Consider the following 17,420-nt stretch of genomic DNA (forward strand, 5'->3'; position numbering starts at 1 on the left):
GTGCAAGACCTATTAAAGTCAGAGGATATTCAACACAGCGCAGTGGTTTAGATCCAACAGTCACAATGCTTGAGAAGAGTAGGTGTGAAAGTTTTACCAGGATTTTGTCTGAGCTGAAGAATGCAAAATTGAAGGGGAGGACAGTTAATAGGTGGTAGGAGCATCACAACAATAATTAGAAATACTGGAAGCCCAGTGCAAAATAAATGAATGAACATTTTACCATGGATTGCTTTAAAATCAAACTACTGTTGATTAGCTATATTTAAATATGTATCATATAGCAAAAGGTGTGAATCTGATCATTGAGTAAGTACCATAAATAACTTGTTCTTGAAAGTTCCTGACCAGTTCTTGAAAGCTGGTCAGTTTCCTTAAGTGAAGTATTCACATCTTATTTCAGTGAAATAAGGGTTTCCATTTATTTTTTTATCTCTTGTTCTGTAAACTAGATTTTCTTCTCATGTGTGCAGATGCAGGTTTACGGCAGTCAGAAAGACTGCATTTTATTTAGAAGTATTAAATAGTCGCATCATATGCACTTGATAGCAAAAGAAATCTTCTGCCATGGCCTGTTTTCATTAGCTTACACTCTCCTCTCTATGGTGAAATAATTTCTTGACTGCACATAGATTATAAATATCTAATGTATTCTGCACTAACTTATATTTTCAGGCATATCACTTTCTTTTCAAAAGCATTTTATGGAAAGCAGAAATGCAATTAAATGTACAGTGTGATTGTGACTGAGAGACGTAAAGTGGTCAAATTTAAAAATTCCAAATGTCTGTGCAAGGGAGGCAGCCAAACAGCCCTAAATTAATCCTTCTCTGAGACCTTGCATGCCAAGATTAGTCTTATAGCAAGTTTTTATTTGTTCCCCATCATCTACAAACTTACATGCTTTCTCCGTAGAAGAGGCTGATAATGTTGTGGTGCACAGCAAGGCAATGAAGTTTGGCTTCCTGAAAGGATCTGGGAAACTGGAGACTTGGAAACTTTGAGGAGAATTGATGGTGTAGAATTTTTTTCAATGCCTTGGTCATTTGAGACATCACTTTATCTCCCTTGCTTTTTTAAATTTCCTTTAGTCTTCCTCTCTTTCTTTTACATAAAAGCAAAGGAAAAGGATCACAAAAGGCTATGGTTCAGTTTCTCTATGAGGCAGGTTGGATTAACAGGAGAAATGAAAGAGCTTTGTGCTTGTTCATCCTTTTTATAAAGAGCTGAAAATTAAATCACACATATTCTTGGTTTTCAATAGCCAAACCTGAAATGATAGATCTCCATCAGGCTTAGTTTGTTTACTGGTGCATAGGCCACAATGTTTGGAGGTTGTGTTGCAAACAGACTTTGCCTTGAAACTGATGCATATATCACGCTACTTCTTTACAGTGAAGAGAAAGAAAATCAGCATTTGAATTGAAGAATGTCTTGTATTTCAAGTAATCCTACCCTGCAGAGAGTTTGTTGTCTGTATTTCAACAGGAGACAGGGCTGATTATTATTACTGAAGGCTGCCAAGACTGTTAAGTGCTTGTGGATGTGTGCCTGCTTGTCAGAATGAAAGAAGAGGACCATGTTTGGCTTCCATTTTTCTAGGCTTGTACTATGGATCACAGTGACAGGGATGTTACTGAGATATTTGGAATAATAAAATAGGAGGGTGTCAGCACCAGGTCACTGGGGATGGGAGTTCATGTTGCTGAGGGCTCTTATGAACAAATTCAAGCAAATGTTAAGATTTGAGGAGAGATGCAAAGAGGTACTCAAGATCCATGTATGACCTGTGGCATGAGCTGAGCACAGAAAGAAAAGTCATATGTTATAGTTAAAATCCCAAATTCATTGTTTACCTAACACATGCCAGCATGCTAAATGTTCATTTGTTATTTGCATGCAAACGTGATAGACCACACTGCTGGTAGCGCATACGATCATGGTATAATTGATGTTAGGCTAGGGTCTCTAAGTCCTGTGAATAAAACAGGTTAAGTATAATTGCTGTTTAAATTTCATATTGCTGTTGCCCCATGAAATAGCCTCTACTAGCATTAGGCTAATTTGTGCTATCTCTCATAATGGACAATGAAATGCATTTATGGGTAGAAAAGCAGTCATAGTTTGACTTCCCATCCCTGGATTCATCACAGCTTCATGGTCTGCAAGATTCATTCTTCCTCCCTTTCAGGAGTAAAGAGCAAAGTGTGGTACAGCAGTTTCTTGCTGATGTTAGAGTTCACAACATTTATGTCTGCGGCCTAGCGAGGCAAGTTTTTTGTTCCATTTGCACAAATGAAGATAAATCCCATCTACTAAGGAAAGGCAAGATAATGCTTTAATTATTTTTATTTTATTTTCTGAAACACCTCTGTTAATAGAAACATCAGTGTAGGTAGTACAAACTGGGTTAATGTGATACGGGAGATACAAGACAAGATAAGCACGGTAACTCACAGTGATCTTGTTTCCAGTCATGTTCCAAAAATTTCTGTCACTGTGAACCTGAAAAGACACATCTATCCTTTCAAAGGCTTTGGATAAAGGTCTGGTCATGATGTCAGAAATGTGTGGGTGTTTCAGGGGAGCAACACAATTCAAAGGACAGCCATTAAAACACGTTTTTAACTATGTGGGACCTGCTTCCCCATTCCCATATGTTTAGTAGATCAATATTAGCTCCTCTACAGTCAATAGAGCTCACTGATGTAAAACTGCTGTGTGCATGCTCTTAATGATTCATAGTTTTGAAGCCTGGCCAGTTCTATAATTCAACCCTCGCAAAGGCAAACAACCTCCTGACAATCTGCCCTTTCTTCTCTCATCCTGTTATTTGTTAGGCGTCTGCAGCCCATTAGCTGGCTTACTATGGTATTAATAAGTGATATAATTATTCATAGCCAGATCTGCTGATAAGAAATCGAATGCTCTGGTAAACAACTGACTATTTTTTTTTCCATGACATCAACAACAAAGTCAAATAGGGTACTGGAAATAGGATAATTCCCAGGACATGTTAAAAGATTGCACAGTTATGTAGAGGAGCAGAAAAGCTGCTTTCAAAACACTAACTAGGAGTGTTCTGTGTAATTTCCAGCAGACAAAAGCCGCCATGTCTTCTGCTCTCACCAGTGACATATAAACTCATACGGCTGATCACTGCATGACAGGTCTGGCCACCAAGGGAACCTGCCTGAGCCCACCATCTTTTCCTCCATAAAACCAGGTGCTCTCCTATAAGAGCCACTTGTGCTCCTACAGGCAAGCACAAGTGGCTATTGGATTAATTTCTGGTACTTCCCTTTGCAGGACTGGCTGAGCAGGTGTCTGTCGGCACCCACAGCTGCATCTCACTGCTGCTGGCTCATGTGCCAGTCACCTTGGCATGGGCCAAATCCTCATAGTTAGAATATGTGGGATTTGCAATATGTGTGTGTTTTACATTCGACGTGCTTTACATTATTGTGATTTCTCTGGCTTTGTTAGGATTGCCTGACACCTGTGTGACATAAAACCCTTCCCCTCCTTCCCTTCCTTTCCCAGTGATTGCTTGACTATTAACTGGTTTTGAGGCTGAGATTAACTGTGGTTAGAGAATTGAAAACTCTGGTTAATGCTGAAAACACTTGAGCAGCTCTTCTTGGCAAATGAAGTACCATTTTAATGCTTAAAATAATTTAAACTCCTTATTCTTTTTTGTTTCTTTGGATATTCTGAATAGCTTAGGGTAAGGATACTTACAGGGAAACACCTCTCAGCGATTGAATCCCATTTTATGTTTCAGGTTAATAACAATGATTTTCAACAATAGTTCAGAGAGGTTAAGTTCTGACATGACGCTTACACTATGTTTCACATTTTCTGGGTTATTCCTGGTCTTGCAGTGTTGCTGCTTTTTTGAGGCTAGTAGCTTCTGTGCAGGATGAAGATAGTTTTCTAAGTCTTTTCTTTGTCAAACTCTATCATTCTTCTGGCATCTTGTCCAATCAGTCAGTTACCCTTGTGCCTCAAAACACTGGTCTGAATTTTTCTCATCTTTGAGTTCTTGGTGCTTTTTATGTCTTCTTCGGATGAAAGAACTTGTCACTGGCCTTGGCCTTGCTGTCTGAAAGCAATAACACCAGGTGAAAAAAATTACTCAGAAACCATCCTTTTGATGAGTTTCTGAATAACTGTCTTGCTGAAAGCAATTTTGATGTGTCTGTCATAATTGTTTATGCCTTTTCCAGCACTAGGTTTTTCAGCACCTAAATTGCAGCTGGTTCTGTAACTGGTATTCAACTTGTCTGTGTTGCCTGCACAGGTAACATAATCTCCCTTACAGCAGGTCACATATTTATTTTTCAAATGTGTCCTAGGATCTTTTATTAAACCACTAGAGCTTCCTGCTCAACCTTTTTTTGTGCTGGGTGGGAAACCTGTAGAACTTACATTCTTTCCAGTGAGTTCCAGGATGTGACTGTCCTGATTGGAAGGTCTGTGGTATCTCTAATGGTCTGTCTGGGGTAAATCTTGTGTCTGTGGGCTGTCAGCAAACAGCATGTTTAAATGGGTCTGTTTACAGGTGATTCACCTCCTTGTGAGAATCTTTTGTTATGACTTTCCAGAAAGATTAGAGCTGTATTTGCCTAGTGCTGAACTGGAACTTCAGCACCAACAGTAGCAGTTCTTAATACAACTTCTGTTGAACAGAGTGCACTCTGAAAACTCCTTTCTCCTAATCCTGAGCATCCAAGATCTTAACCTGGTACCTTCAGCATGGAATTTCTATGTAGAACACAAAAAAATTAAAATTAAAGAACTGAGGAGAAACCTAGAATCACTTTTTCTATGTTGTAATTTGTTTCTTGTCAGTTTCTAATGGTTTCTGCTTTTCTGTCTTGTAATATCAGCGAGCACATCCTTTATTGGAGAACCAGAGAGAGTGTTTAGCAAAGGACTGCTTTCACATTGTTTCATTAGAATTCCTCCATAGACAGAGACAAGGATTTGATGGTGTCCTTGGGCTAGCATGCCTTTTTTTTTCCCCCAGAATGTATCTTCTCACGTAAGAGTGACTTGAAAACTCATTCTTCTCTACTGACAATCTGTACAGCATCACCCTCACCCTGGCTGTAACAGGTGGGCATATATGAACTTCACTGGGTACAGTACATTTTTCTTTAAGGAATACATATGTAGGCATTCACCTTAAACATTCTAAATACTAATGGTGATGTTCCATTAATGTATCTCTTGTTGTCTTAAAATGTTAAGCTTTTCCCCAAATGCATGAATCTCCATCTTTTCCTTCTCTGCCTCTTCCATTGCACCTGTTTTGAAAAATAAATTTCTTAATCCATCTTGTTTAACCTGCTTTTTAATTATTTTTAATGCAGAAACACAGGCAGTGGGAGGTCAGATTCTACTCTCTGTGAGAGTCTTTCAGCTGTCATCAAGAGAAGCAGGACTGTGACCTTTTTAGTCTGACCCATGGGCTCTTGACAATTAAAACTTTTGCCTACACAAAACCCGGATGGCACCTCTGGGACTTGACTTGCTAGGGATGAAGGCCATAATTCAAAAGTAAGGATGGAGTACAAGTATCTAATTTATTCCTCTGGGATTCAACTCTTTTCTTCAGGAAAATAGAGGCCATTGTCAGTGTTATTTTGCTCCCAGTTTTTTCAAGGGTGATGAAAGCTGAAGTGCTATATGCATTTGTTCAAAGAAAGATGTAACCTGTTCTGCTGGCTTTTCTGTGGTACTGATTTAACAAAAGATGTCTGTCAAGTGGGAGGGTGAGTGGGTGGGCCAACACAAGATGACTTTCCTGGCCATGCATATTCTAACATTTCTGAGAAGAGTTTTAGCAGCTCATTTCTGAGTATGGAAAACAAGGCAGAATGAAACGGCAGGTAGCATGCCCAGTGAAAGGCATATAGAGCTAAGGATAACAAGCAATACATGAGTTGCCTGGATTTAGGTTGCAATGTTGTGGCAATTTGGGTGTGAAAACTTATCCGCTCTCATGATAACATCTGATAATCTTTTTTATGGAAGGATGCTTATGTTCTGGAAAAGCCATTATGAAGTTATTGCTTTATTTTAATTTAATTTAAAACCATCCACCCTTTTATAACATCAGCCTCTGCATCTTACTACTGAGTGATAATCATTTGGGAAAAAAAAAAGGCCTCATAATTAAGTTACATTTGTGTGTTTATCAACAGAGCAAGTACAGCAGAAAGTGATTTGATCTTTCTCTTTGTTTGCCTTCCAGTTGCCAAACGTGCTATCTCTTCTGCTCTCCAAAGGAAGCTGCAGAGGTGGTAAGGCATGCTCTGCTCAGCTCATGCACTGTGCTCTGCTTGAGTATTCCATCCAGAATGAAATACAGGAAATAACACAAAGTCTTTTCCTTAAAACACAACAAAGTTTCCACAAATATGTATTAGTTGTAAGCAGTGCTTGAAGTCACGTGATGCTATAGGAGACCCTACATGACAAGTAGGACATTCATAGGGAGCTTTTAAAGACAAATGTTCAAGTCAGATTATAAAGTAAAAAACCCCAAACAAGCAAACCAACATAAAAAAATTGTGGTATGTACTTTTACCACAGATGTGTCTGCTGTGGGTACGAAGCTGGACTGCAGTTTTCCTCTGAAGGAAAGGTGTGTGGCTGGGCTTGGACCCACTACATCCAGAGCAAACAGGAGGTTTGCTGGGTGGCAATGGGTTGCAGTGCTGAGACCTGAATCACAGGAGAGTTGTGCAGCATGCAGGTGGGCAGAGCTGGCTGGTGGTCTGGGACTGTTTATCAGAGGACTGAAGACAAATGGATGCTGGAAAAAAAGACAAGTAATTGATCCTCAGGTACCAACAAACCTGCACTTTGTAGCAGGTGGCCTCATGCTGCTCTTATAATCATTTGACTCTTCCCTTAGGATGCTAGAAAATAAAGCGTGTCCACAGCCCACTCAGGGGTTAGGCAACAGGCTGAAACTGAGACATCTGAGACATCTCATTTGTATGCTCCAGCCCTGTCTGTCTATTGCATTATTTATTCCTGTGGCTTTTCCCCTTTAATTTCACTTTTCAGAAGCTCAATTTTCTCAAGCTATCATTCTGTGTTGTGTTGTATCATGAGTCATGCCCCATATACTGAGCAGTAATAGTGCATGCAAAGAGAATTGTACCAGCCAACATATCCGAAGAAAACATCATTTTTGGAAACTGGAATCTGCCATGTTGCAGCAGAGATAGTTTCAAGTTCCCAATCTTAATGAAATTGCTACCTGAACTTTTTATTTTCTAGGTTTATTTGCAGTTCTTTCAGATTTATTTTCAATACATGAAAATGTGATTCATGTGATTACAGCAGCCTTAAAAGACATCACAGATCATGGCAGAGCAATTCTTCTCTGAAGCCAGCAGGACTGTAATTAGTATAATGTCCACTAAATGACAGCCTAGTGTGTGAACCTCAGTCACAGCTGCTTTGGGTGCTATCAGTCTTTCAAGACTTAAAATGAGCCAAGCCATGCATAAATAGTGTTTATCTTTGCATTGCAAATATGTCTGAGAGGTTATGATGAACTTCTCCAATTTCTGCAAGATTGATGCTTTAGATCAATCTGGCTCTGCATGCTCTAGTCTAGCTGAACAGGATATTTATGCAAAAAATTATTATCGTACCAAATATTGAACTTTGATTAGGAGTCATCAAAGATTTATTGAAATTGGTCTTTTATTCAGCAGGAATTAAAAAGTCATAACTGGATTCTTCACACATATAGCAGAGGAATCTCTTGTCAGCTCCAAGAGGTGGGTGGGTGCCTTTTTGTTAGGCCATCCATCACAACTCAAAGGGGACCCTTTCCATTGTGCCCTTTTTGTTTTATTTTTTTTTTAAATGAAGGTGAAAGGGAGAGTAATGACTAATTTATCTGGAAACCACTACTCCAGGACCAAAGTCTGCTCCAAGAGGTAAATTCCAAGAGAGCCTGACCTTTGACAGTTGCATGCCAGGATTCACTAAGATATGCAGTCAGGGCACAGAGAAGATGAAAACTTAGTTCTGGCTGCATCTGCCATAGTTTAAAAACTGTGAGTTATTCAGTAACAGGCAGGAGACAAATTTCAACTTCTGAACATATGACCATCTCTGAAATATTATTTCAGTCCTGTTTCCTCCTTTCTTCTAGATAGTGAGGATTCATAACCAGCTGATAGTATTAGTGAATTTAATTCATTTTTCCTCCTGGAAACCTTTCGCTTTCTCAAGTTTCCTCTGAGACCAAAAGGGTTTTTTTTTGGCAGCTTCTCTAACAGCAAATTTGGATTGTGACTCCAGCATAGTGTGTTTTCCCTGTGTCATACCAGACCTTGGCTGACAATCCAAATAGTCTCAACAGGGAAGAATACCAAAAGCTGCAAATAGACACCACATGACCCTGTAGCCCTACAGCCTCTATAAACACCTAAGCATATAAGAAGCAGCATCTATTGCCATATTAATTTTTTTAGTGCCATTTTCTTACAGAAATGGCAGTTTATAGAAGCTGAAGTTGGTATTTTTTGAGATTCCAACTCAGAGTATGCTACCAAGAAATTTTTTTGCATTTTGTATGGGTACGGTACATCAAATTTATATAGTAAAGAATGTATTGAACTTAATAAAGAGCTGAAAGTAACCCATGTGAAAACTGATGGCAGTTAAAATATTCTATGCTAGTCAAGTCTTATCTCCCAGTGACTTTTATAAATGCAGGCTTTTTATTGCTGACCATGGTAAAAAGCATTTCATCCCCAGTTGTTCTTAAAGTAAGACTTTTCAGAGGAAAGGCCTCATAGGAAAGGCATCTTTTCAGTATTTTCAGACTGTGGGCAAGTTTTATTGTGTTGTGCTGGCTCTTCACAGCAGTTTATTTCCTCAGTTTTTTAGCACCTCCTTCAGAAAGGACATAAAAGCTGGAGGTGTTTCAGTCATTTTCTCTGCCCAGCAAAAAACCTCACCATGAGTCTGCAGCAAATCTAGGAGAGGTGAGAGGTCAGCAGGAGCAGTCGGTCCTTCACACAGAGGAAAGATTGTGTTAAGAGAAGGATGGTGGAATTGTTGACAGCTGTGCAAAAAGCACAGGATGAAAAAAACCAGCAACTCATGCAACTCAGCAGCTGCAGCATTCCAGGATATATACCTGTAGTGTTCTGGAGCCTAACTGGGAGAGAAAACCTTGTCACAGACATGCATAATGCAATCACTGCCTGAAACATTCTTTCTTGGGAGCTTCAAAGGTGCTGCTGTTTGGCTCCCACTGCTTCATCTGTGTAGTACTGACACAGCTAACATAATTAGGAGGAAAGGCAGAGCCAGAGGTTTCCAGCTGAATAATTTAAAACAATAAATAAACTGGGATTATCTCTATAAACCTTTTTCTCCATTCTTTTGACTGTTTTTTCTTTTTACCTTATAACTAATTTTCTACTTTCCATCTTCATCAGCTAAAATTCCTCACTCAATTTTTCTTAATACCAGTCCAAAGCTGTTGCCTATCACCTGCTACTTACTTTTGAATAAAGAGTCTGTCCCCATTTTACTCAGTTCAATTAATTTTCATGCTTAAATGATCTTCTACACTCCTCTGCCACCCCAAGGCAACTTTTATCTGCTGTCTTGATAGGTGATTAATGACTTTCCATTCCTGGAACCAATGTGAAAGACAAAAGAGAAATAAGACAACCAAGAAAAGACTCTCTTTCCTAACCTTTCTTTCACCTCAATCATTTCAGGAAGGAAGACAAGAAGGATAATAAATGTTTCACTCTTCTTTAAGGAACATCAGCTCTGCTGGTGCCCCGTGTTAATTACCTGAAAAATATTTAAGTAAGGGAACACAACATAAAAAGATAAAGTTTTTTTCTCTTGTCAGGTTGGACTGGTGGCACATAATAGATTTCTTCCATGCCTGTTGACACTGTTAACACCATGTCCCTTTAAGCTCTTGTGTTGCTCCCCACAATCCAGACAAGCCTAAGAACAAGAGAAACACTTTTTGGGGGTGTAACTTTAGAGTTAATCTAATTCAGTCTACAGTGATTTATAGAGCACTAGCTGCTGCCCAGTGACTGTCTTGTGGTAACACTTTGGACTCTAGAGGTACAACACTCAAAGTGCTTTAGTCTTAACTCACTTACCTTGTCCCATGTTTAATAGATTTTTATCACCCTTGTCCACTTCTTCTCAATCCTCAGCAGCATGGATGAATACAGACCCAAGCATAACACAGAATAGAACAGTTGTTGTGATATTTCACACAGGAAGCAGGGGACTGAATTCATCCATAAAGTCTTCTCACAGGCAAAACTGAGCACCCAAGCACATCCTGCTTATTTGAGCGATGATCTGTCCTGCTGGGCATTTTTCCAACTGCTTGACTGTGATTTGACAATGACCTCTGGCTTTTACACACTTCAAGGTTCCTTGTGCTGTTCCTTCTAAGGCAACAGCTGCCTCCATTCCTCAGCACCACTTGAATCTGATGAGGTGAATATCAGCTGAACCCTCCTTCCTATGAGAACTTCAAACCCGTGGTTAACTAGCTTATCTCTCAGCCTGCAGCTGAGTAGAGAATCACCATTCCTCAGCAGCTCTGTGCAAAGCTGATGATTCTGTTTTGGGAATAAGGGGACTTGTGGTGACGTAAGAGATTGAAGACAGATTTTCAGGAAGCAAGAATGGCAAATTTACTTTATTTAAGAGTAATTTACCTCCCTGTTTACAGTTCCTGCTGGAACTCCCACCGTTTAAGGGAAGCTTTGAGCATGGTTTTGGTATCACCTACAGTGTTTTGGCTTTACTCAAACCAGTTCATTTCATATCAGTCTGTATCTGGTGTGCTAAGGGGTGGATCATATGAGCTAGTTAGCAGGTGTTGGTCACAGAGCAATGAACCCTAAAAGGAACATCTGTCTCATCCTACTCAGGCTCTCAGATGATAATTACATCACCTGCTACATATCTCATTAACACTGTCAGCTCTTCCTTGCTTGGTTCCCAAGACAGTGGAGGTGGGAGGAAGGCAAGTCACTTATCCCATCCATGTTGGGAGTTCCACTAAGCAGATGCTGAATCTTCATCTTTTTGTGGAGAGACACAGAGGCCACCCCATTACATTAGATGCTCCTCTGTCTATTTGTCAGGTCTTTCCTTGACTGATCTGAGGCCAAAGCCACAGTGATGTTCCTTAAAAGAGGGTGAAATCTTACAAAAGGGAAATATCTTTGAAAGCTGGATATGAAAGTGGTATTACTCTGGAGGGCTGCGGGGTATCATCCTGATCTTCAAGTTAAAACATGCAAAGACCACTACCTGGTGATGCCTGACTTCAAAAAGGACTTCTAGGGGCTGAGGATGATCTGGCTTAGTCTGGAGGTGGAACCCCCTTACAATGAGAGCGAAAATGACCATTCCTATTACCTTTACCAGCCAATGCTGCACTAATCTGGCAGGCAGAGGAGTTCACTCACAGAGACAGCACTGCAGTCAAGAGGATCCTTTGATGCCTCTGGCCTGCTGCAGATTGTTTCATTAATTGCTAGCATTAAATGTGACTAGTGAGCTAAATCTATGAGGAGCATAATTGGAGCACTGAAGCAGGCAGACTTCTTAAAGAGCTCTTAAAAATCAAGAAATTAAGGAGCTTCCTTCTCAATTAGCAGACTTAATGTAACTGAAATCTGAGGGGTGAGTACAGTGCAGTCAGATGAAGAACTGTGTGTCTGCTCCGGCATCTGATCTCTCAGCTGATGTGTTATGGTGATTGGGTTTGTATTGGGGGTGCATAATGCAGAGAAGCAGACTGTATTTTCACAATCTTTACTAATGTCACATGAGACAACATAGAGGCTACTGGGATTTTTGAGAAACCAAGCTATAGCATCATGACCTGTAAATAGGTTATGGACAACCTTGGGTGTGTGCTACCTGACCCCTGAGTGGGAAGTGGTGCTTTCTGCACAGCTAATACTGATCCTGTGCTCCAGCCCTGCTGCAGAGCAGCTGAGATCCAGCCTACAAACAAGGCTTCACTGTCTGCATGAAGTAAGCTTTGGATATAGGTATGCCCAGCCTGCCAACTTTTATTGGCACAAAATGCATGTATGTGTGCAGGACACAGAAGTTGTCCCAGTTAAGATTGCATGCAGGCTTGCATGCTCCTTTGCACTCCTGGTACTCAGAGGGAGGGTCAGCATGGGTTCTTTGTGATGTCTCTGAAGTCTTCAGAGAGCAGAGACTTGCAAGTGATGTGGAGGATAGCAGTGCTCTTGCTGCTGCAGTCTTCAGGAAGAAATGTCCTTCTTCCAGTCTGGTTATGTTGAAGCTTTTGCACCCCTAAGGAAAACGGTAAGAAATGCCTCAGCATCCAGTGAAGATTTATGTAAAGGGATTAAACTAATTTTCTGTTCTTTCCATAAAGCACCTGTGAGTTACTTTTGGGATGTCAGTAAAGCAGATTTGCCTGCCAGTTGTACTAATTGTGTGTATTACAGTAACCTCTAGAAGCCACAGGACTGTATGCATCTCTACAGCAGGCAGTTTAAAAGCTGCAGGTATAAGATAAGGGGTAATAGTAATATTAATTTGTCTTGGACTATTTTTGTATATTAACCATTTTATTTACATGGTAGAATGCTACAAACAATATAAACACCCCTCCCCACCAAGCCCCCATTTGCTCCAGTGGGTTTTTCTGGACTGCCCCACCACAATATTAGCTATCATTTTAGCTCTAATACCATTAGATTAATTACTTTGTCCATGGTAAAACAAGAAACAGGGCATATGGAATTTGGGTACTATTTTTATGGGGCAACCTGCGCACACCATAGAGTCCTGGGCTTACTTCTTCCCTGTCCAGTTGATACCTCATTCCTGGCAGGAATGAACTTCAAACTTAGTCAATGAAGGTACTGTGGATAGCTGTGTTGTAGGAATACACACGACATGTTCGGTCAGTTTAGTCTTCCCTGTGCCTACTGCAGTAGGATGATGATCTTTAGCGCTTCCTGCAAGCACAGAAGAGTGGCAAGCAAGTCTGCTGTGGGTGATTAAGGGTCTGATCACACTCAATCCCACTAATCAAATAAATCAGCTTCCCGGTACTTATCTTGAGTCTAGTGACTTATGTTTAGGTGGTCTACTGTGGATTTTTAAAAAACCCACATGACCCTAAGCTACCTTGCAGCAGGATGAGATGCAAACCAGATGGCTGTTCTGGCCATATTCAGCCCTGACTGAGATACAGGTACACCAGTGGGGCTGGATGATGTCTCTGTACCTTGGGTAATAGACACAGAAATCATCACCTGTGGCAGGAGGAGAAAAGCCAAGGAGGGCAGATCTTTGCAAGACTGAGCAGAAAGACACAAGGAAACAGCTGATTAGGGTGTGGAGTGAGTGAAAAAGAAAGCAGGAGAGATTTGCATTCACTTTGTATTTCTTGAACCAAAATGTGGAGAAACAGAGTAATAAAGAACATGGATGGGAAAACCCAGAAGTTGTTCTTCCCTGTTTAGTATGAATCATGCAACACTGGGGTCTTAGAGACACAGAATTCTTCCAAAGGCTCAAAATAAAGTGGTTTTCCCCATTCCATCCTTCATCACATGGAAGCAGACCCTCTATCCCCAGTGGAATAGAGCTCACATGGTGGGAATGGAGCCCAAAGCAGCCGCATATCCCTTTGAAAGAGGTTTGTTCAAACAATTCATAAATGTCCACGTTGGAAGGCTGCTGAGCCAGGGTAAATGCCCAACTTGCGTTTTTTGGGACAACTAGCTTGACCCATCCTTCCCTAGGAGGAGGACGAGTGGGATGAAGTGAGCGTCCTGGAGCTCTGTGAAGAGAAGGTTGTATATGCTGTTGTATGTTGTCAGCATGTGGTCTCATTTGCACCTGAATTTGGACAGAGGCAGCTCTCCCTCATCGCATCGTAAGACATTCTCTGCCCAGCCTCTCTTCATAGCAGAGGTGCTGCAGCTCTCTCAGCATCTCCATCGCGCCCCTCTGAACTCATTTCAGCAGCTCCGCATCCTTCTGATGCTGGGGCCCCCAGACACGGATGCAGTGCTGGGAGCACAGATTGCGGGCTCATGCTGAGCTGGGATCAATAGAGTGGTGACATTTTCCACTTATTCTGTCTCTGTCACCCTCTGTCTCTTTTTCTTTCTCTCTTTCTCTCTCTCTCTCTATCTCTCTCTTCACCTCTCTCTCGCTCATGGACTGTCCAAAAGAACCCACACTACTGACTTGGGCATGTGGTGTCATTTGCACGTTAATTCAGGCAGAGGCATTTTTGATCATTTTAATAACCAGATCATAACAAGGGGCTAGAAGCCCACAAGTCCAGGGGCTGCTCCATGCCACTTGCAGTGGGTTTGGCTGCTGAAGGGTGCCGGCTGTGGCCCTTTGTGACACAGGTGCGCTGTGTCAGGGCCCTTGGTGATGTGGGACACTGTGATGCCCAGAGGCCCTTTGTGATACGGCAGAGCCCTGCCCTGCCCTGCCGGGGGGTATATAAGGGGCGTGGAGCCCTGGGGTGCCCAGTCCCAGGAGACCCTCTGTGTCAGAAGGAAGCAGCTCCTGGGATCCCTCTGCGCTAGACGACGTCTGCGATGGAGGAAGACAAGGTGAACCCCGACTCCCAGCCCCCCAGCCCCTTGCCCACCTGGCTGGAAGGCCAGGCCCTCAGCGGGCAATGGGTGGGAGCAGGGGGTGGCTCAGAGCCGCCCCTGTCGGAGACTGAGGAGGAGGAGGGGACCCTTGTCAACATGGATCAAGAGTGGCAATACGAAGTGGCTCAAGAGCTTTCCCAAGGGGGAGTTGTTGGTGGCCAAGAGCTGTGCTTGTGGGTAGAAGTAGTCCGAGAGTTTTATCAATGGCTAGAAGAAGTGACGGTGCAGGAATTTTGCCCATGGGGATCCCAGAAACACCAAGAGTTGCACCAGTGGCAGGTAGGTGCGAGAGTCCAGCGGGGAGATGGCACACAGCAAGAGCTGTGCCACTGGGAAGCAAGTGCCCCAGCCCAGGAGATGGACCACTGGAATGAAGATGAGGAGACATACCAAGAGTTGTCCCAGTGGGAAGAAGATGGGACAGGCCAAGAGCTGTCCCAGTGGCAAGGGGAGGCATACCAGCGAGTGAGTCCCTTGGAAGAAGATGTGCGAGACCACCTGCACGTGCGCCAAGGGGTAGAAGACAGGAGAGAGCCGGAGTTTCCCCTAGTGGGAGACAACAGTGACGAGCAGCTATCCCAAGGAAAGGACTACAATGTCCAAGAGCTGCCCCAAGTGCAAAAAGGCCTGAGCGACCAAAAGTGGTCCCAAAGGGAAGAAGGTGGGAGCAGCCAGGGCCTGTCTCAATGGGGAGAAGGTGCCAGTCCGGAGATGGGGGGCAAAGCCTTGCACCCAGACAGAAACCAGGATGCCCAGATTTGTGCCCAGGAGAGGCCTGGTTCTCCCAGCAGTGTGGGAAGCCAGGCAGCAGGAGAGGCAGCCTCTGAGCTGCCCAGTGCCTCTCCTGCCCCGGGGAGTCCCTTGGACACTGAGCCGGCAGCTGCTGCCCCGGCTAAAGGTGTGCAGGAGGAGGAGGAGCTTGCCGAGCCTGCGACTCCAGAAGTGGAAAAGGCACCAGGTTCTCCTGTCCTCAGTGAGGAGGCGCCATCAGCAGAGACAGACAGCTCAGTCTGTGCCCCACATAGTCCCCCAGATGGCAGCCAGGCTGTTCCAGACTTAGCCCAGGACACGAGCCCTGAGATGGAGAGCCAAGCTTTGCTTGAGGTCCAGGTATCTGGCCAGCAGCCAGAGGAACACAGGGACCTGGAGCAAAGCATGGCTGCAGAAGTAGGTGCAGCAGCTCCAGGAGACAGGGAAGAGAGCCCAGACTCTGCCACGCACAGCCCCTGCTGCTCCCCCAGTCCCTTGCCCTGCCCGCTGGCCACCCAGGGTCACAGTGAGCAGCAGGAGGAGGCAGAGCAAGACAGGGAGGAGGGGGCCTTAGTTGGGGAGCTTGAGCTTTCTCACGTCCACGAAGAGGAAGCCGCAGAGCTGTCCCAAGGAGATGTCGGCAGCTACCAGGACGTGTCCCAAGGGGAAGCCTGCCCTGAGCAAGAGCTGTCCCCAGTGGAAGACTGCAGCGATCAGGAGCTCTCCGACTGGGATGAATGCAGCTCACAAGAGCTGTCCCAAGGAGAAGGTAGGAGCTGCAGAGACTTTTCTGATTGGGAAGAATGCTCAGAGCAAGGGCTTTCCCACGCAGAAGCTGGTAGCTCCCAGAAGCTCTCGGACTGGGAAGAATCCAGCGAGCAAGAGCTGTCCCACCGAGAAGTCGACAGTTACCAAGACGTATCCGACTGGGAAGAATCCATCTGGCAGCAGGTGCCCAAAGGAAACGGTAACCGACCCTCCGTGCAGTCCAGCTGGGAAGATGACAGCGACGAAGAGCTGGAGCAGGACAGCTGCCAAAGCGTGAGCGGCCGTAGCATCGCGGTCAAGCCCCTGCTGCAGGAGGAGGACGAGTGGGACGAAGTGAGCCTCCTGGAGCTCTGCGAAGAAGAGGACAGACAGAAAAGACTGGCAGGTTTTGCCGAAGATGGGCTCCCGCTGCCCGTCCCCCGGGAGGCTTGGGTTGAGCACCAGGCATTTGAGCCGCGCCACCAAGTGCCGCTCTGTGCCTCGCCTCCCCATCTGCAAGCCCAAGGCCTCCGAGGGCACGCGGCTTCTCCTGCCTTCCAGGAGCAGCTGCCAGAGGCAGGGACCCTGAGCCCGCTGCCTGCCCCGCACAGCTGCCCCAGCCCCTCAGCTCCCCAGCCGGGAGCCCCGGCGCTCGGCCAGCACCTGGCTGCCCGCAACAAGCGTCCCTCCCGCCTCAGGCGTGCTCTGCGGGCGCTGCGCAGCCTCTTCCGCTGCCCCTGCCTGGCGGCACGGCCCGAGGATTAGCGCCCGCTGACGGCGCCGGGACGGGCCCCGCAGAACGAGTGTCGGCTTTAGAATATAGTAGTAGTGAAAAAAAAAAAAAACCAAACCAAAAAACCCCCATCAAAAAAACCCCAAAAACACGCACAAAAAAAGAATAAGGATAAGAATAAGAAATAGGAGAAGATGAAGATTTAGAAATAGTAATAGTCAATAGGAATAAGAAATAACAAAAATTTGAAGAACATAAAGAAGAAGAAATAGTACTAGTAGTAAGAAATAAGTAGAAGAAAAAGGAGTAGAAGAATAAGAAGATAAAGAAGAAGAAAGAGTAGTAGTAGTAAGAACTAAGTAGAAGAAAATGGAGAAGAATAAGAATACTAAGATGAAGAAATTGTCATAGGAAATAACAATAGTGATCATATTAAGTCAAAGAAGAAGATTAAGAAGATGAAACAGCAGTAG

General features: G+C 43.8%; 1 protein-coding gene across 1 annotated transcript; it reads left to right on the forward strand.

Annotated features, from left to right (window-relative positions):
* Positions 1 to 14,576: 14,576 nt before the first annotated feature.
* On the forward strand, positions 14,577 to 16,995 carry LOC146441332 (uncharacterized). Its single transcript, XM_085049830.1, has one exon. It carries the CDS (start codon positions 14,658 to 14,660, stop codon positions 16,977 to 16,979), a length of 2,322 nt encoding a protein of 773 aa, XP_084905956.1. The 5' UTR covers positions 14,577 to 14,657; the 3' UTR covers positions 16,980 to 16,995.
* The last annotated feature ends 425 nt before the right edge of the window (positions 16,996 to 17,420 follow it).

The sequence above is a fragment of the Lichenostomus cassidix genome, chromosome 2, assembly GCF_008360975.1.
Source record: "Lichenostomus cassidix isolate B80296 chromosome 2, HeHo_3.0, whole genome shotgun sequence".
Classification (NCBI taxonomy): Eukaryota; Metazoa; Chordata; class Aves; order Passeriformes; family Meliphagidae; genus Lichenostomus; species Lichenostomus cassidix.

Excerpts from the sequence above, each read along its gene's own strand:
- LOC146441332 (XM_085049830.1), top strand. The coding sequence starts at position 14,658 with ATGGAGGAAGACAAGGTGAACCCCGACTCCCAGCCCCCCAGCCCCTTG.